The sequence below is a fragment of the Mandrillus leucophaeus genome, unplaced genomic scaffold, assembly GCF_000951045.1.
Source record: "Mandrillus leucophaeus isolate KB7577 unplaced genomic scaffold, Mleu.le_1.0 Scaffold329, whole genome shotgun sequence".
In the NCBI taxonomy this organism is placed as follows: domain Eukaryota; kingdom Metazoa; phylum Chordata; class Mammalia; order Primates; family Cercopithecidae; genus Mandrillus; species Mandrillus leucophaeus.
Genome location: NW_012103465.1, coordinates 3,331,601 through 3,352,452, shown reverse-complemented (window position 1 = coordinate 3,352,452; position 20,852 = coordinate 3,331,601). Strand labels below are relative to the sequence as shown.

The 20,852-nt window shown below is 36.0% G+C and overlaps 1 protein-coding gene and 1 pseudogene across 3 annotated transcripts in view; one reads left to right on the top strand and one right to left on the bottom strand.

The window, feature by feature from the left end:
* JAK2 (Janus kinase 2) overlaps window positions 1-20,852 on the bottom strand; it is a 160,056-nt gene that overhangs the window by 45,928 nt on the left and 93,276 nt on the right. For all 3 annotated transcript variants that reach the window (XM_011988377.1, XM_011988376.1, XM_011988378.1), the window contains 9 exons: window positions 19,975-20,062; window positions 16,134-16,261; window positions 15,258-15,396; window positions 13,399-13,550; window positions 13,096-13,246; window positions 12,224-12,360; window positions 4,260-4,449; window positions 3,538-3,662; window positions 3,197-3,369 (listed from right to left, as the gene is read on the bottom strand). In XM_011988377.1, coding sequence (XP_011843767.1) covers window positions 3,197-3,369; window positions 3,538-3,662; window positions 4,260-4,449; window positions 12,224-12,360; window positions 13,096-13,246; window positions 13,399-13,550; window positions 15,258-15,396; window positions 16,134-16,261; window positions 19,975-20,062 — 1,283 coding nt within the window. The remainder of the gene's footprint in view (window positions 1-3,196; window positions 3,370-3,537; window positions 3,663-4,259; window positions 4,450-12,223; window positions 12,361-13,095; window positions 13,247-13,398; window positions 13,551-15,257; window positions 15,397-16,133; window positions 16,262-19,974; window positions 20,063-20,852) is intronic.
* LOC105545453 lies at window positions 7,572-9,095 on the top strand (annotated as a pseudogene).

Here is a 20,852-nt window from a genome sequence, read left to right as displayed (position 1 = left end):
TCCTTTGCATAACTGTATATAGCCTAAGATTTTTCACTCAGTAAGTGAGGGGAATGCTATAGCGATTAGAGTGGGAATAATAAATAGGAGAAGGTTAATTATAGGCATATTGTTAAGAAGAGGAGTTGAGCCTCTGATTGTAAAGTTTTACGTTTTATGCTATTGCCAGGCTTTGCCATCTTAAGAAACCCTGTTCTTGGGTGGGGTATGTGGTGATTTCCTAGATTGAGATAGCATCATTTATGGGGGGAGGGTGCTTTATGAAGTTGGCCCTGTTTCTCTTGTCCTTTCATACTAGGAGAAATGTTAAATAGATAGAAACCGACCTGGATTACTCTGGTCTGAAATAGATCATGTAGGACTTCAATCGTTGAATAAACAAACCTTTAATAGTGGCTACACCATTAGGGTTTACGACCTCGATGTTGGATCAGGACATCCTATTATCGATACGATAGAATAGGATTGCACTGTTATCCCTAGGGTAACTTGTGCTGTTGATCAAATTATTAGGTCAATGTGTATTAACTCGCTTGAACTAGTGCGGTCTTAGTTTAGGTTGTTCGGAGGTTGAATATGCTATGAGGTCACCCCAACCAAAATTTTTAATGCAGAGATAGTAGGTTAAGGCCTGTAGGCTTTTTGAGTTTTTATTTGCATTAATTAATTAAAGCTCCATGGGGTCTTCTCGTCTTATTTGCTTGTAACTGCCTCTTCACCAATAGGTCAATTTCACTGATTAAAAGTAAGAGATAGCTGAACCCTCATGTGGCCATTTGGTAAGTCCCTATTTAGGGAACAAGTGATTATGCTACCTTTGCATGGTCAAGGTACCGTTAAACATATGTCACTGGGCAAGCAGTGCCTCTAATACTGATAATGCTAGAGGTGATGTTTTTGGTAAACAGGCAGGGTTAGATTTGCTGAGTTCCTTTTACTTATTGTAATCTTTCCTTAGAGCATGCCTGTGTGGGATTAACAGTATAAATAATAGGGTGCTTATTGTAAAATATTTGGCTGTTAACTGTCAGTGGGTTATTCCGGTCTGATGTAAGCTTATGCAGTGGAGAATATTTTCATGTTATTTATATTAACATTATTGCTTCTATTAAATAATGGATGTTGAGTTTGAACGCTTTCTTAATTGTTGGCTGCTTTTGGGCCAACTATGGAGATATTATTTTGTACTCTCTGTAGGAAGGTTGATTCCTAGGATCTAAAGAGCTGTCCCTCTTTAGATTAACAGTTAAACTTACAGGGAGATTAAGTAATTCTGTGGGTAAATTTAAAGTTGAACTAAGATTCTATCTGGACAACCAGCTATCACCAGGCTGGGTAGGCTTAGCACTGCTACTCATGAATCTTCCCACTATTTTGCCACATAGGTGAGTATGCTCTTTCAGCCATTCTTGTGTAGCTCGTTTAGTTTCGGGGGACTTGGCTATGGTTCTCTGTGTAAAGTTATTTCTACTTAATACTTTATGCAGAAGGTATAAGGGCTTGCCTTTGCTTTTTAATGCTTGGCTCAGTTCTTTCATCTTTCCCTTACGGTACTGTATCTATTGTGCCAAGATAAGAATTTCTATTGCCTATACTTTTGTCTAAGGTTAATGGTTTAGGATGGTTTAATAATATTTTTAGTGGGGCTAGGGTTGGCTCAAAGTGATCAGGTTGTGATGAAATCTTCCAGGTGTAAGCTGGATGCTTTAGGTTAGACAAGACTTTGGTTTGTCCAAGTGCACTTTCCAGTACACTTACCATATTATGACTTATCTCCTCTATTCATGCGTAGAGAATTTAAATATTTCTAGAATGATATTTGAGGAGGGTGACGGGTGGTGTGTGCGTGCTTCATGGCCTTATTCAACCAAGCACTCTACTCTTGGTTTACTGCTAAATCCTCCTTGAGCTCTTAGATTTCATAAAGGTTGTCATGAAATTTTCTGGGGTAGAAAATGTAGCCCATTTCTTGCCACCTCAGGAGCTACACCTTGACCTAACGTTTTTATGTATTTACTTGTGCTTACTTTATAACCTTAGGGGATTATTATCATTAATAACAATCAGAGTTGTAAAACAAGGTTATCCTATTAGAGCACCTAATTAACTCAATTAAGCACCTAGCAATCGGCAGTATCTTCGCCAGATTCCTCATCACTAACAGTATTATTCCTACTTCATCCCCCAAACAGATATACCACTCCACCTAAAGCTCACAGCCCTAGGTGTAACCACCCTAGGTCTCTTACTAGCAATGGAGCTTAATTTCATAACTAACAACCTTAAAGTACCCATTATAGACATTTAACTTCTCCAATATACTAGGTTTTTATTCAGCTACAATTCACCATTCAACCTTCAGAAGCCAAAATCTAGCTTCACTTCTAGACCCAGTTTGACTAGAAAAGTCTATACCAAAAACCATTTCACAAACCCAAACTTCAGCCTCTGTTACTGTATCTGCCCAAAAAGGCCTAACCTCTACTATTAATTATCTAATCTATTACCCTGAGTAATTTCAATTGCAACAAAAATACTAACAATGATCAACCAGCAACCACCACTAACCAACACCCATAACTATACAAGGCAGCCGCACCTACAAAATCCTCATGAATCAACCCCTCCCCCTCAAAAATTAATCAACTCCCTACACTATTAAAATCAACTGTGATCACCACCCCATCATATTCAACTATTCACCAAACCAACATCAACTCTATTAATAATCCTAATAATAAAGCCTCTCAAATATCAGTACTTGACCTTCATGTTTCAGGATACTCCTCAATAGCTATCACCAGAGTATAACCAAAAACAACCATTATACCACCCAAGTAAATCAAAAAGACTATTAACCCCATGAAAGCCCCACCAAAATTCAACACAATACCACAACCCACAGCACCACTAATAATTAGCCCTAAGCCTCCATAAATAGGAGACGGTTTTGAAGAAAAACCTACAATCCCTATAAACAAGAAAATACTTAATAAAAATAAAGCACATGCCATTATTCCCATGTGGACTATAACCATGACTATAAGACCTAAAACAAAAAGGTTAAATGTAAGACTTAAAAGACCTAAATGTTCACTGTTACTGTAAATACAGAAATGGCAAACTATTAAATAACAACAATAAAGTTTGAAGTCTGTGCTGTAAAATTTCATTTATCATACTGAAATATACTCACCAGAATATGGGACTTTCACCAGGTTCTTTTACTTTATAGTATTCTTTGTCTTGTGGCAAGACTTTGGTTAACCCAAAATCTCCAATTTTAACTCTGTTCTCATTCTCCACCAATATATTTCTTGTTGCCAGATCCCTGTGGATATACCTTTTTGTACCAAGATATTCCATACCCTATGGATAAAACATGTTTCTTTCAGCTAGTTTTATAAACATAAACAATTTAAATGGTCTTAACCCTATATATTCCCTTTATTATCTATGAAAAAGTCTAGATGATTTCCTAACATTTACTTCAATATGGTTGCTTCATCTACAGCAAATAATCAGGATATTAGGTACCTTGCATATCTGAGATGTGTACTGCAGAAGTTTTTTGTGATCTATCCGTTCTTTATGTTTTTGAAGATAGTCTCGTAAACTTCCATATGGTAAATATTCCATAATTAATTTTAGATTACGCCGACCTTTTAACATAAAGGTAGAAACAATATTTTACTCAGCCATATTATACTGATTAAATATTAGAAAACTATCATACATAAATGACTTAAAACATATATAAAATCTAAGATGACAAAACTTTATTATACATTAAAGGTGATATAGTTGTTAAGAACATAATCTTTTTGAATCAAAAACTTGAATAAATAACGAAAATAAATTTTGAATAAAAGCTTTGAAACTACTTGCGTTTCAGTTTTCTATAACTCTTTAGGCAAACCAAAATAAACTGTTGAGAAAACTTCCTTTCTCATTTATATCAAACAAAAAACATAAAATTCAAAAATATTTTTATAGAAAATGTAAGCAAAAACCATTTCTCTAAAAATGATGCTCTCTTGGTAAACTTAAGCAAGAGGTGAAAAGAATGTTTAAACAACTAGCCAAATACTTCCTATAGTTATAGTTTATGATCACCAAACACAATCTCCAGTCATTATAGAATGCCTGTCCCTCTGGGCATTGGCATAAGTCCAGATCATTAGACACCGTACGTTTCTATTACACAGGATGCCAAAGACATATCTTGAATTTCAAATAGGTTTCAATGGGCAGCTTACCAGCACTGTAGCACACTCCCTTGTACTTTACAATGTTGTCATGCTGTAGGGATTTCAGGATTTCAATTTCCCTTTCAAAGTCTCTCAGGTGCTCTTCAGTACTATGCTGAAGCTTTTTTACAGCCACCACCTCCCCAGTGTTGTCCTGTAGAGGGTCATACCGGCACATCTCCACACTCCCAAAATTACCCTAAATGACACATCACATTAGGATGGAAATATCAAGTTTTCAAGGCAAATTACAAATAAATTATATAGAAAATTCTAGTAGCTGGAATTAGCAGACATATCTTTAAGCTTATATTAAGGAACTCTTAGAACAAGAAAAGGAAATACTATCTCAACAGGTGCATAGTAAACCTATAAATTTAATTTCTTCAAAAGGAATTACAGGCTGAAATATAAATTACTTCAAAAAAGCATTTAAATAAATGATAAGCATTAATTATCAAGATAAGCCAAGGGACATGCTGAGGAATTCCTAAACTCTTGTCACTAACTTCCAGGAAGAATTTTCCTTTTTTACAAAATACCTTTTGATATCACTGTCAGTGATCTGGATGGAATGTGTCTGTTACGGGCTTTAAATGTCTGTGACCCCCACCCAAAATGTATATAATAAGCCTTAACCCCATTATGACTGTATTTGGAGATAGCGCCTTGTGAGGAGGTGATAAAAGTTAAATTAGGTTATAAGGGTGGAACCCTCATGTGACAAGGCTAGTGCCCTTATAAGAGGAAGAGACATTACAGCAATCTCTCCCATGTGAGGACACAGCAAGAAGACGGCCATGTGCAAGCCAAGAAGAAACCTCACCAGAAACCAACCCCTGCCAGAACTTTGAACTCAGACTTTCCAGGCCCTAGAATTGAGAGAAATAAATGTCTGATGTGTAAGCTACCCAGTCTATGGTATTTTGTTATAGCAGCCGAAACAAATTAAGAAGTAAGAAACTTTTAGCCTATGGGATGACTCTACATTTTTTTTTTTTTTTGAAGAGGTCTTTAAAGAAATCCACTCTTTTACCTAAGACTCATTAACTACATAGAATTGGTAAGTTGCTATAACATTTAAATAAATTATAGGTTTTTGATATTAATCAAATTAGTGTATTTTGGATATTATTGCATTCTTACAGGATAAAACAATGTAGTTCTTGAGTTACAAGATTCTAAGTGACTGTATTTTCACTTATATACTTGAAGTCAATTTTTAAAAAAACCTAGACCACGTAGGCTCAGAGTTAAATCTATAATTACACAGTTTAGAAGGCCACACAACAAGGTGGATAGACCCAGGACTCTCAAGTCAGATTGGAACTAGAATATTGATCCACAACTTGCTCTCTCTGTGACCATAGATAATTCACATCTCCCTAAAATGAGGCTTTTCTTCCTTAAAGTAGAGAATAATAAAATGTCTATCTCATGAGGCTGTTGTGAGAAATTATTCCAAAACATATTTTAGAAAACAAAAGTAGGAAATAAGTTTTATCTTCTTTCCCTCTACCTAACAATGTGTTCATAAAATTTATTTTCCAGTGCCACTATATATTCCTTGAAATTAATGATTTTTAAGTATTGTATATTGTCACATGAATGCACTAATTTTTAACATTGTAAACATAAATGTACACTAAGAAAATTTTTTAAATACAGTCATGTCATTGCAATAATATTCTTATAAATAAATATTTGTGTACATCTCTATTAAGGATACTTAAATAGCTGTTCAAAAGATAAGAACATTTCAAAGGGCCTTGATACACACTGCATTAGAAGCTCTCTGGCAGGGGTTACCATTTGATGTTCCAATAAGCAGTGGGAAAATGTGTATTTCATCACATCTCTGCCAACGATGGTCATTATACTTTTTCTAAATCTTTATCACTTTGATAGGCAAAAATCAGTCTCACTTTTAACTTGGAATGCCTCTATTTTTCTTATGGAAGAAGGAGATGAAGAAAAATTCAGTGAAAAGAAAGATTTAAGATAGAAAACCAGAAGAGTTTGAGATAGGACCAGAAAAGAAATCAAATAAGGGAGAGTAAAAGAACTACCAGTGATATGGTTTGGCACTGTCCTCACCAATATCTCATTTTGAATTGTAAACCCCATAATCCCCACATGTCATTGGAGGGACCCGGTAGCAGGCAACTGAATCATGGGGGTGGTTTCCTCCATGCTGTTCTGGTGATAGTGAGTGAGTTCTCATGAGATTTGATGGTTTTGTAAGCATCTGGCACTTCCCCTGCTGGCACTCATTCTCTCTCCTGCTGCCCTGTGAAGAGGTGCCTTCTGCCATGATTGTAAGTTTCCTGAGGCCTCCCCAGCCATGGGTAACTGTGAGTCAATTAAACCTCTTTCCTTTATAAATTACCCAGTCTCGGGTACGTCTTTATTAGCAGCATGAGAACAGACTAATACAACCAGTAAGAGTCTTAAGTGCCTAACCAATGTTGGAAATCAGTTTTCAATGAAAACAATCAAGATTTATATTTTATTTTTTTCTTACAGTGTTTGAGGGATGGAAGCACAATTTTAAAAATGCTAAGTTGTATTGTTCCCGTACTAGGAAAAGTGAAGCAGATAATCAAGGGAAGGGGGGGTAATATAATTGTAGATACCAGTGAAAGTAGTTTAAAAGATAGGAACATTTAAAAGCCCTTGATACAAACTGCTCTATGAGAAGCTCTCTAGAAAGGGTCACCAATTTACGTTCCAATAAGAAGAAAGTGTGAAAGACACTAGCAATACCAAAGATATCAAAAATAAGGCATTTATGTTGAAAAAAGCCAAAGGCTATAAAGTTATAGTCAGACAGGGAGATTTCAGGATAGGAAATTTCCTAAGTAAGGTTATTACAGGGGATTATGGAATTCAAAATGAACTCATTTAATGTAATCACAAGTTTGGGGTAGAGAAGCCAAGGAATCTTTTTTTTTAAGTATTGGAAGGGCATCCAAAATAACGGCAGGAAGTAAGGTGACCAGAAAACAATGAGTACTGAAAGTATTCAAGGAATGTGGGTCAAGATGTTAGCTAATGATGGGAAGAGAGGAAAATAAAAATCATATTCAGAGAAGATTAAGAGTGATGCTGATAATTTCAAAGTAGTCACACTAAGATCCTGATTTCTGAATCCCAGATCTGCACCATGGAGGAAAAAGGAATAAAGAGGATGTCAAAACAGCTGGGAGTGAAGTGAGAAGGTAAAGGATATAAAGAACATAAGAAGTTTCAGGCTCCAGGTCCCAGGAGGAGGATCGCAGGCCAGAGGTGGAGCCGCCCTCTTGCCACGACTTTCAGACCATGGCCTGGCGCTGGTGGCGTGGCAGCGCGGGGCTGTTCCTGGGGCCAGCGGCGCGGAGACCCGGGCCCGGCTCCCCGAGCCTGGCGGGGCCGCCGCTGCCGATGCCTAGTGCAGGCTCATAGGCGGAAGGGACTTGACTTGTCCTATTTTAATCTTGTGACGCATTTAACACCGGCCTGTCCAAATGTATATAGTATATCACGGTTTCATCACACAACCCCGTACACTAAAACACACAGTGGTGAGAAATACCGATCCTTTCAAACTCGGTTGGGGAGACTTGAAAGGTCTGTACGAGGACATTAGAAAGGAACTGCTCACAGGGCCGGGCGCCGTGGCTCACGTCTGTAATTCCAGCACTTTGGGAGGCCAAGGCGGGAGGATCACGAGGTCAGGAGATCGAGACCATCCTGGCTAACACGGTGAAACCCCGTCCCTACTAAAAATACAAAAAATTAGCCGGGCGTGGTGGCCGGTGCCTGTAGTCCCAGCTACTCAGGAGGCTGAGGCAGGAGAATGACGTGAACCCAGGAGGCGGAGCTTGCAGTGAGCTGAGATCTGACCAGTGCACTCCAGCCTGGGCGACAGACCGAGACTCCCTCTCAAAAAAAAAAAAGGAACTGCCCGTATCAACAACAGAACTTAAGGAAATGTCTGAGTACTACTCTGATGTAAAAGGAAAAGCCTTTCGACCAATTATTATGGTGCTAATGGCCCAAGCATGTAATAGTCATCATAATAACTTCTGACATATGCTAGCTAGCCAGTGCGCCACAGCCTTAATTGCAGAAATGATCCACACTGCTAGTCTGGTTCACGATGACATTATTGATGATGCAAGTTCTCGAAGAGAAAAACACACAGTAAGATCTGAGGTGAAAAGAAGGCTGTTCTTGCTGGAGATTTAATTCTTTCTGTAGTATCTATAGCTCTGGCACAAATTGGAAATACAACTGTTATATCTATTTTAACCCAAGTTATTGAAGATTTGGTGTGTGGTGAATTTCTTCAGCTTGGGTCAAAAGAAAATGAGAATGAAAGATTTGCACACTACCTTGAAAAGACCTTCAAGACGACTGCAAGCCTGATAGCCAACAGTTGTAAAGCAGTCTCTGTTCTAGGATGCCCGGACCCAGTGGCGCATGAGATCTCCTATCAGTACCGAAGAAAATGTAGGAATAGCTTTTCAGCTAATAGATGATGTACTGGACTTCACCTCATGTTCTAACATGGGTAAACCAACATCAGCTGATCTGAATCTCGGGTTAGCCACTGGTCCTGTCGGGTTTGCCTGTCAGCAGTTCCCAGAAATGAATGCTATGATCATGAGATGGTTCAGTTTGCCGGGAGATACAGACAGAGCTCCACAGTATGTATTGCAGAGTGATGGTGTGCAACAAACAACCTACCTCACCCAGCAGTACTGCCGTGAAGCAGTAAGAGAGATCAGTAAACTTTGACCATCCCCAGAAAGAGATACCCTCATTCAACTTTCAGAAATTGTCCTCACAAGAGATAAATGACAACTCTTTCTGTTCTTTCTGGCAGCTATCTCACCAGACTGTGCCTAAAAAATCTGGAGAATACACTTTGTTTGCTTCATCTGCAGATAACCAAAAATCATTTTAACAGATATCAAACTTATTGATGGGCAATTTATTTTTTTATTGCAAAAGTTTTTTCAGAAAACTTTTAAAATGTAATTAAACCATCTGAATCTGTCATTCTAGTCCTATAAATTCTAATTGAGGTATCTTGATGGTTATATGTGGTACTGTTTACACTGTTAACATCCACATGTAAGGCTATTACACAAATAAATAATCCATGTTAAAATTTTAAAAAATAGAATATAAGCATGAGGATAAAGGAAGAAAGCAAAAACAATCCAGATTTCAAGTAGCAAAAGAAAAGATTTCACAATAGTTTCTTGGCTCCTTTTACAAACAGTATGAAAATATTTTTTTAAAAATAAAAAATATATACCATTATTTCTCTTGGCTTAAAAAATATGAAAATAATTTTAAATATACATCCCTCTTTGGAATATTTTCACCATACCACTAATTGAACAGGATAACTTAAAGGGATACAGTAGCTAATTTTTATAAAATGAAAAGGTGACATGCAATCATTTTTGTAGGAATGGCTTCAATAAGGCAATACAAATAGCTAGACAAACCATGGAACACATCAATTACTTCAAACAAACAAAAGATGAAAGTAAAATTATGATGTTAAATGCAGATAGGAAATATCCACATTAAAATATCTATGACTGACTAATGATTATACCATTTTCCTTTCATTTCCTACAAACTAAATTACTAAGAAATATATTTCATTGTACATATATTTTGAAAATGCCTTCCTTAGAAATTTACTTATGTTTAAAAGAATTTTAAGCTCACAGAAAAATGTTAAAAAGCAAAAGAAAATTAACTCAAAATTACAATAATGGGGAATGTTGTAAATAAATTATGGTGTATTCACTTTTAAAATTATGTCTCAAAAGAATATTAATGGGAAAATCTTGATATATGAAAAATAGCAAGTATAGAATTGTATATATAGAATGGTTTCACTATTGAAAGAAATTGTGTAGTTGTTCAGAGACTACAACAAATGGAATGTATCTTCATCGTAATATCTTCCAATTTCTCTAAAAGCAGTATCTATATCACTTTCATAACTAGAAAAAATTACTTGAAAAGATAACTTTATAATTTAGTCTGCTGTTTCCCTTTTGTTAATCTAAATTAGTGATCTTTTGATGTATTCTTTGTTATGTCTACTTCTTAAATACCAGTATGTATTCCATTGTTTTGACAATATATGACAAAATTGTGTGCCTAGTAATCTGTTGGGATCTAAAGGAACTTTTTTTAAGTCAAGGAAAAAAAAGGCACGCAAACAAAAACCAAGATCTAATAAACAACAAAAGACTATGTGATTAAGTTGTATAGAAGAAACAATAAATGCTGTAAGTTCCCAGAAAAGAGGAAAATCAATGACATCTGGCGATATGTCAGGAAAATATGAATTTAGGAATAGCTGATAATAACAGACAACATTAATATGGTACTTACTAGTGAGAACCTTATCCTAGCAAGCTTATGTGAAAAAGAGAGAGCTTACCGCTATGGTTGGACCTACTAAGAACTGAGCATTCCCTGGTTTCTTACTTAAAATATGTAGGTTATACATGACTGTATGACCTTTTAATAGACAGAGCCTCTGCTAGTGAATAGGGCACAGTCAAAATCCTAGACCCTAAGCAATAAGATTAATTCTCCCTGAGATGACTAAAGGCAGAAAGGCAGGTAGAAAAGCTTATGTATTCCTTTCTCTATTTCACTGAATCACTTACAATGAACTCCTGCTACCAAGAAACAGTCTCTTGGTCAAGTCAATTTGAGTAATACTGCCTAATTCATCATCCTCTTGAAGATGTTCCATGCACATTACATGTTAAAGCCTCTGAAAAGTTCTTCAGTTGTAGGGAAAAGAGAGATCAGAGTGTTACTGTCTATGTAGAAAAGGAAGACATAAGAAACTCCATTTTGACCTGTACCCTGAACAATTGCTTTGCCCTGAGATGCTGTTAATCTGTAACTTTGCCCCAATCTTAAGCTCACAAAAACATGTGTTGTATGGAATCAAGGTTTAAGGCTAGGGCTGTGCAGGATGTGCCTTGTTAACAAAATGTTTACAGGCAGCATGCTTGGTAAAAGTCATCGCTATTCTCCAGTCTCGATAAACCAGGGGCACAATGCACTGCGGAAAGCCGCAGGGACCTCTGCCCTGGAAAGCCGGGTATTGTCCAAGGTTTCTCCCCATGTGACAGTCTGAAATATGGCCTCATGGGATGGGAAAGACCTGACCATTCCCCAGCCTCACACCCCTGAAGGGTCTGTGCTGAGGAGGATTAGTAAAAGAGGAAGGCCTCTTGCAGTTAGACAGGGGAAGGCCACTGTCTCCTGCCTGCCCCTGGGAACTGAATGTATAAAACCCGATTGTACATTTGTTCAATTCTGAGATAGGAGAAAAACCACCCTGTGGCGGGAGGCGAGACATGTTGGCAGCAATACTGCTTTATTATTCTTTATTCCACTGAGATGTCTGGGTGGACAGAAGCATAAATCTGGCCTACGTGCACATCCAGGCATAGTACCTTCCCTTGAACTTACTTGTGACACAGATTCCTTTGCTCACGTTTTCTTGCTGACCTTCTCCCCACTATCACCCTGCTCTCCTGCCACATTGCTCTTGCTGAGATAGTGAAAATAGTAAAATAGTAATTAATAAATACTGAGGAAACTCAGAGACCGCTGCCGGTGCGGGTCCTCCATATGCTGAGTGCTGGTCCCCCCGGCCCACTTTTCTTTCTGTATAATTTGTCTCTTATTTCTTTTCTCAGTCTCTCATCCCACCTGATGAGAATTACTCACAGGTGTGGAGGGGCTGGCCCCCTTCATTCAGTAAAGATAGCTGTTTATTTAACACAGCATTTCTCCAACATCTGACAACCAAACCTTTTTTTTTCTACAGGCACTCTTTAAAATGTTGTAGAAAGTGAACTTTAGAAACACTCTAAGTTTTTCCTAAATGAAAGGATTATACTCTATTTGAAAAACTTCTGACAATTTACCTTGCCGAGTTGCTGTAGAAATTTCAAATGTCTCTCTTCAAACTGTGTAGGATCCCTGTCTTCAAAGGCACCAGAAAACCCTAGGGCACCTATCCTCATATTTGGTAACATGTCATTTTCTGTTAATAGTTCATAATCTGGAGAAATAAAGAATATTACCACCTTAAGTTAGCAAATAAAATTCTCTGGACTAAACTGATACACATTCAAGTTGGCCAAAATAATCATGAGTTACAAATACTAAATGATACAGGGAAACTCAAATAATTTAGATTATATTAATGGGAGCCTTTAATCATTACTCATAATCTGAAAGGCTTTCAAGAGAGACTTTGCAAAGGATAAATATTTGTTTTCCAAAATAAGTAGTTTTCATATTCATAAAGTAAGGTAATATACTGACATTTGTTGTGAGAAAGGTGAGTAGTACTAGGGTAGAAAGCACCTATAGGTCAAACACATGCATTTCAGCTCAGTATTTTGAAAAACGAGAGAACAAACCAAAACAAATACAGCTCATGTTTAGAAAATCAATCAATTATAAAATATGAGAAATGTTAAAAAGAATTGATTTTTTTAAAGTCAATTTAAGCAGGAAAAAAAACAACACTATAATTTACAACTCATTAAATGGAAAACTAAAATTAGGTTACTGAAAGAGAAAAGGTCTTTTTTTAAAAAAGGAAATAATTCTCACTCAAGGAGATTAGAATATGTATAAAGCATGAAAAGCCATATGAACATAAGAAATTAAGAGGGCCTAAATGACATCAAGAAAATGTTTTAAAGGAATTAAAAATTAGTAATGATTCATTAAATACAATAAAGATAGAAAGCTGGAAAATCAATAAGATCACTCCATAAATACATACCTGGAGTAAACAAACTGTTAAGATCTCGTATGACGGCTCTGAAAGAAGGCCTGAAATCGGGTTCATAATCCATACAATTATTTATAAGGTTTGCTAATTCTGCCCACTTTGGTGCAGGAAGCTGGTGCCTATCTTCATAAAATTGCAGCTTCTATAATTAAAGAACCACAAAGAGAATAACTTGTGTAATGCCACACCAACCTTCTTTTAAAAATTAGATGGGCTAAAAAATACAAATCATGTGAAAGTCATATGAAAGTTCAGAGATAGAGTAATTCTAACTTAGTCTATATATAAACTTACTCTTTGAGAATCCAGGGCACTTAGAGGTTTATCTCCTCCACTGCAGATTTCCCACAAAGTGGTACCAAAACTCCATTTGTCTGTTGCCAAATTTAAATTTTTAGGATTTTCAATGCATTCAGGTGGTACCCATGGTATTCTCTCCTGAAGAACTTTTAAATGATAAGAACAGAGTAGGGTTAAATAATTCACAAGTAAACCAATCTTTTATATGTAAATAGCTTTAAAGTTCAAATCATTTGAATAATCAGGTCTATTTTCTGTATTTTGGAGAGGGTGGATGTGTAAGTGCACATGACTGCATAAGCTTAAGAGCCAGAAGGGACCTTCAAGGTCATCTAGTTCAATATCTCATCTTCAACGATGACAACATGGAGACACATGATTAAGTAATCTGCCCGAAGCCACACAATTTGTTAGCAGCAGAGACAGAATTAGAATCCTGTACAGTGAGTTCTGAATCAATTAATCTTTCCATTAAACCGTAGTGTCTCAACTGGCATACCATTTTTCATTAGTTTTACCTTCAAAAAAAAAAAATTTTTTTTTGAGACAGGGTGACACTCTGTCACCCAGGCTGGAGTGCAATGGCACAATTGCAGCTCACTATGCTTTGACCTCTTGGGCTTAAGTGATAAAGCAATCAGTCTCCCAAAGGGTTGGAATTACAGGCATGAGCCACTGCGCCTGGCCAAATCTTTTTTTTTTAAATATAGTTTATCCTAAAATTGTCCCATGATACTTTTTGGTATTTCTTCATAAGGTAATGTTACATCATTCAGAGATGTTCTACTGATTTAATAGCCTTGGAAATTCTCACTTGCAGATGATAAAAAAAACCAAGGACGAACAAGCGTTTATAGCTGAGGCATGGCTAAATTACACCAAAATATTCTAGGTATATGGAATTGATACAGGTGGGCTCTGCTCAAATCATGGAATTTCTCAAGCAAAGTTTCTGTGGTCTTTGATTCCACCAGAAGGACTGTATTCAAGAAAGGAAGAAGCAATATAACCCTACTTTCTAGTATTCTGACATAGACAGACAAATAGATTGATTGAAAAATACATTCACCATATGAATACATTTTTTTTCCATCTTCACTTCTGATTCCAAAGGATAAAATTTCCCAGAATACCAGATGTAAGACTCTGTAAGAATTTTGTGCCATACTCTTGTACTACTGCCCAATTATCACTGTCTTCACTGTCAGATAAGTCATTATGTACTATTGGCTTAAAATGATCAATTTAGAATCTAAATTTGGAACATCCAATTAGAGAAATTAGCTAAGATAACAAAATCCATTTATAATTATCTAGAACCCCCAAAAAACCCCTCTCAACTATCTGACTGAAATTTGTATTTTTAACCCACTGTGTTAAGTAGTAAAGATCAACAAACACAAATGAAAGTCTTTTAAGGTTTTAAAAAGTCAGAATTAGCTGGATAATTAAACTAATTTCTTCACAGACGGTAGAAAAAAATCCTAAGATCTCAGGCTAGATAAATTTTTATTTAGTGATGAGAAGAAAAAAATATTTAGAAAATTTACTTGTGGCTCAAGGAATATTAGAAAACCTCATATTAAAAATAGATAAAATCCTATCCTTCATATATAGAGATTAAAACTGTTTTTAAAAAATCACCTCACAGTCCATAGTTATATGCTTATAAGAAAGAAAAATAGAGACTAAGAGTTAACTAACAATTTAAATGGCTAAAAGTGATAGATACTTTTATTATTAATCAGGAACATATGAATTAAATGGAATTCAAGGAAAATTAACAACATGCTCTTTACACCACTGCCCAAGTAAAGTTTAGTAACATTATATATAATCCCTCTAGAACTTACTGTCCTTTGGCAAAACTGTAATACTAATGCCAGGATCACTAAGTTTGATGAAAGGAGGATTTCCTGTCTTCCTGTCTTCTTCTCTGATAAGTAGAATATTTTTGGCGCACACATTCCCATGAATAAGGGTGTTTTCTTCCTATTAGAGTTAAAGGCACATATATTCAAATATCAATCCACAAATATTTGAGCATTTAGTAGTTCAAGCCCCCAAAACAGATTTAAAGAAGAAAAATATATAAGATAGTATAATAAATATTAATTTGGAGGCATGCATTGAGAAAAAAGGAAATTTATGACTCCTAACTATGCTTCCTGTTTTACATTTTAAATAACACAATAATCTATGCTTGTGATGAAATGAATAAATTAAAACTACCCAATGCCACTTAACGTGAGTTCTAAGGCTGAGATGGTTTGTGTTTCTGGATGGGAGCTGACATTAAGAAACACTACTTCAGTTCTGCAGCAGAACATAGGTGCACTCTGAGGGGTCTGATCACTGGCAGGCCCTCTGGTACTCTTCTCTGTCAACGCTGCTTTCTCATGGACCATAATGTACAATGGCCCGAAAATAGAGAAGCACATGTTGCTGCATAATTTTTGGTTGAATTTTCTAAATCCAAAAGACACAAAATACAGACTGTCTATTAGTAGTTCTAAGATATTGATGGGATGACAAAACTTTTTTTCAAAAGTGATTTTACATACATAAACATATGCCTAAAGTAATCTCTTTTATCACCTAACACAGACTGTTTTACATGAATTGGCATCCAATTACAGATTTATTTTTTGTTTCCAGGTAAAGATAATTTGTATATTGTTTTATAAAATAAAACAGTGTCTTTTTGATAAAATGGATATACTACTTACTAGAAAATGCATGGCCCATGCCAACTGTTTCGCAACTTCAAGTTTCCATAATATATTTATACAATTTTTATTCTTTTTCAGGTATGTATCGAGTGATCCAAATTTTACAAACTCCTGAACCAGAATATCTGCATTAAAATATAAGTAATAATAAGGCTTAAGTATAAATATAATTAAATATATGTAATTTAAATCTTCATATACTTACATGTGACTATTATAGGTAAAGAAATTAAATTAGGCAAAACTCAAAACTTCAAAGAAAACTTAATGGATACACAGCATTATATTTTTGGTTTTTAGTTTACTTACAACAGCAAGAGTAGGAGTCTAAACAATTATATGTTATTTTTTATATATATATATAACATAAATGTTAATATATAATATACCAGCACACCTTTATATATTAGTACTGAATTATGGCGGTTTTTTTTAAAAAAATGAAAATTTCTCACTTAATTTATCATCCACGTAACATTTTAGACATTCAAACCTTCCTGAAGTTCTTCTACACACAAAAATTACTAACAATGTCTGTAGTATTATAGACATAAAGGAGAATTTGAGTTCTAGCTCCATTTAATCTTTTAATTTATTCTGCAAAAAATACAAAAATGTTTTGCACTGCTTTATCTTTAAAACTTTTAAAAATATATATATAAAACATATTTTGCCAGAAAAACAAGTGTTGGCTTCCAAAAACAATCCTGGACTCCTTCGTGGTCCACAGGAGCCTCTCAGATACCTCCATGTAACAGGTTCCAAACCACGGCTTCTGAAAATACTATCAATTTTCAAAGATATGAAAAAATGTTATACAAGTGTAGATGTGGATTTAATCTGCATTACTAGTGGAAAATAGGGAATTATATAAACAATTTTCTTGAATGTAAACTTTGTGAGGCACTAAAATACAGGCATACCTCGAAGATATTACCAGTTTGGTTTTAGACTACCATAATAAAGCAAATCATTAATTTCTTGGTATCCCAATACATATAAAACTTGTATTTACACTATAATGGAGTCTATTTAGTGTGCAACAGCATTATATCTTTAAAAAAAAAAAAAAAGAATGTACTTTAAAAAAATACTTTATTGCCAAAAAAGGTGCTAATGATAATCTGAGCCTTCAGAAAGTTGTAATCTTTTTGCTTGCGGAGGATCTTGCCTTTTGATGTTAATGGCTGCTGACTGATCATGGTGGTAGCTGCTTAAAGTTCAGGTGGCTGTAGCAGTTTCTTAAAATAAGACAACAATGATATTCACTGCAGACTCTTCCTTTCATGAAAGACTTCTCTGTAGCATGCAATGCTGTTTCATAGCATTCTACCCACAGTAGAACTTTACAGGGTCAGTCCTCTCAAACCCTGCCACTGCTTTATCAACCAAGTTTATGTAATATTCCAAGCCTTTTGTTGTCATTTCACCATGTTCACAGCATCATCACTAGGAGTAGATTCCATCTTAAGAAACCACTTTCTTTGCTTATCCATAAGAAGCAACGCCTCATTCTTTCAGGGTTTAATCATGAGTTTGTAGCAATTGAGTCACATCTTCAAACTCCACTTCTTAGTTCTCTTACTGTTTCCACCACCTCTGCAGTGACTTCCTTCATTAAAGTACCATATCCCTCAAAGTCATCCAGGAGGGTTAGAATGAACTTTTCCAAATTCCTATTAATGTTACCATTTTGATTTCTTTCCATGAACCATGAATGCTATTCCTGGCATCTAGAATGGTGAATCCTTTCCATAAGTTTTTCTATTTACTTTACCCAGATCCACCAGAGGAATTACTATCTATGGCAGCTTAGCCTTACAAAATGTATTTCTTAGATAATAAGACTTGAAAGTTGAAATTACTCCTTGATCCATGGGCTGCAGAACGGATGTTGTGTCACCAGGCATGAAAATAATATGAATATCCTTGTACATCTCCATCAGAGTGCTTGGGTGACCAGGTGCATTGTCAATGAGCAGTAATACTTTGAAAGCAATCTTTTTTTCTGAGCAGATCTCAACAATGGGCTTAAAATAGTCAGTAAACCATGCTATAAACAGACGTGCTGGCATCCAGGCTTTATTGTTCCATTTATAGAGCACAGGCAGAGTAGACTTAGCATAATTTGTAGAGCCCTGGGATTTCTGGAATGGTAAATGAGCACTGGTTTGAATTTCAAGTCACCAGTGCCATTAGCCCTTAGCAAGAGGGTCAGCCTGTCCTTTGAAGCTTTGAAGGCAAGCACTGACTTCTCCTCTCTAGCTGTGGAAGTCCTAGATGGCATATTCTTCCAACAGAAGGCTGTTTTGTTTACATTTGAAAATCTGTTTGTTAGTGTCACCATCTTCATCAATGGTCCTTGCTAGATCTTCTGGATAACTTTCTGTAGCTTCCACATCAGCATTTTCTGCTTCACCTTGCACTTATGCTGTGGACATGGCTTCTTTTCTTAAACCTCATGAACCAACCTCTTGCAGCTTCCAGCTTTTCTTCTGCAGCTTCCTCACCTCTCTCGGCCTTCATAGAACTGAAGATCAGTAAGGTCTTGCTGTAGATTGGGCTTTGGCTTAAGGGAATGTTGTGGCTGGTTTGATCTTCTATCTAGAACTTTTTCTCTATCATCAATAAGGCTGTTCACTTTCTTGTAATTTATGTGCTTACAGGAGTAGCACTTTCAGTTTCCTTCAAGGACTTTTCCTTTGGATTCATAACTTGCCTTTTTAGTGCAAGAGGCCTAGCTTTCAGCCTGTCTTGGCTTTCAGTATGCCTTCCTCACTAAGCCATCTTCATCAGTGGTCTTTGCTACATCTTCTGGATAACTTGCTGCAGCTTCCACATCAACATTTGCTGCTTCATTTCTAGCTTTCGATTTAAAGTGAGAGATGGGTGAATATGCCTTTCACTTGAACATTTAAAGACCATTATGGGATTATTAAATGGCCTAATTTCAATACTGTTGTCTTGGGGAATAGGGAGGCCCCAGGAGAGGGAGAGAGACAGAGGAATGGCTCATTGATGGAGCAGTCAGAGCACTCACCGCATTTATCTATGACGTTTGCCTTCTTATATTCTCTCTGTTTGAGGCACCCCAGAATAATTACAATACTAGCATTAAAGATTACTGATCACAGATCACCATGTGGTTTTTTTTAAAGTTTGAAATGTTGCCAGAATTACCAAAATGTGACACAGAGACATGAAATGAGCACATGCTGTTGGAAAACTGTTGCCGACAGAGTTGCTAGACACTGGGTTGCCATAAACCTTCAATATGTAAAAAGTACAACATCTAAGAAGCACAATAAAGCAAGGTGCAATAAAATGAGGCATGCCTGTATACTATTAAAGCTTGGGGTATGATTTATACTTTTAGTAGTTTCTATGAACAACCTAAATTTAACCAAAAAATATATCTAGTATCATATCAACACAATATTTTCAGTCAGTTCCATTAAAAATTAAGTATATCATTTATATGCTTTGTCTTCATAATTCCAGAGAAGTTTGTAATGAAAAGGCCAGTTATTCCAATGTTATGTTGAACCTGCCATAATTTCTTTTGCTATCATGAACACAAAATGTTATAGACATTTGTTTCCTATAATACTCTATTGTTTGGGCATTGTAACCTTCTACTTTTAACTTTATTCATTGGTTTCCTTTTTCACAAGATATAACTGAACAGTCCTACAGTGTTTTCAGTTTCAAAAATATTTAATTCCTGTTAAATTATGGGTTACACTGACATCTAGCTGTGATCCTGAAACTGAATTTTGTATATAAACAAAAATAGATGATCTGAGAAAGGCATTAGAAAGCCTGTAGTTTTACTTACTCTCCTCTCCACAGACACATACTCCATAATTTAAAACCAAATGCTTGTGAGAAAGCTTGCTCATCATGCTTGCTGCTTCAAAGAAAGACTAAGGAAAAGAAAAACAAAAAGTACAAAGAATTGTTGTTTGACTGTTGTGCATAAGTACTCAGTTCAGAAAATTCTCTCTGCCATAATAAAGATGCACTTTCTCCTACTCTCAGCATGACTATAGATAAGGATACAATGTGCTTTGGTCCCTTTATATGGACCTGCAACTACCATCAACGTTCTGAGGAAACCCCTGTGTAAGTCTGGAATATGGAGATCAAAGTGAGAGACAGCAAGAGTGGTACAGGAATCATGAATGATGCCAGTCAAACAGGCTTGATGCTTAACACCTGAAATAGAGGACAGATGTACAACCAGAGGTAGACATCAGAGATAGATATAGGGAACTGAGTTAGATGGATGTAGCCTTTAAATAATACTTCCTAAAGAATTAAAAATTTGCAGATAAAATATCATGACATCTGTGTCAGGACACTAGCATAATTTTAACATCACTCCAATTCCACTAGACATTGACTAGAACCACTGGGTATGACTGTTTAGTGAATCACGATCACCAATACTGTGGTGTGCTGGATTAGAACAACTCTTTGGCTTGAACTTTTCACATCATCTGCCACTAACACCCTTTAAGATATTGTAAGTATCATATCTTGCTGTATTCGGAGCTCTGGCAACTGGCCACAGGGTCTGCCAGCTAGCATCTCTGGATGATGCCCAGAGGCATCCAGATTTCACTAAGTATGTTCCTTAGTACAGTGCCTTTGAAACTTTTTTTTTTTTAAATAAATGAAATTGTAGAAGAACCTCTGTGTAACCCATAAAGC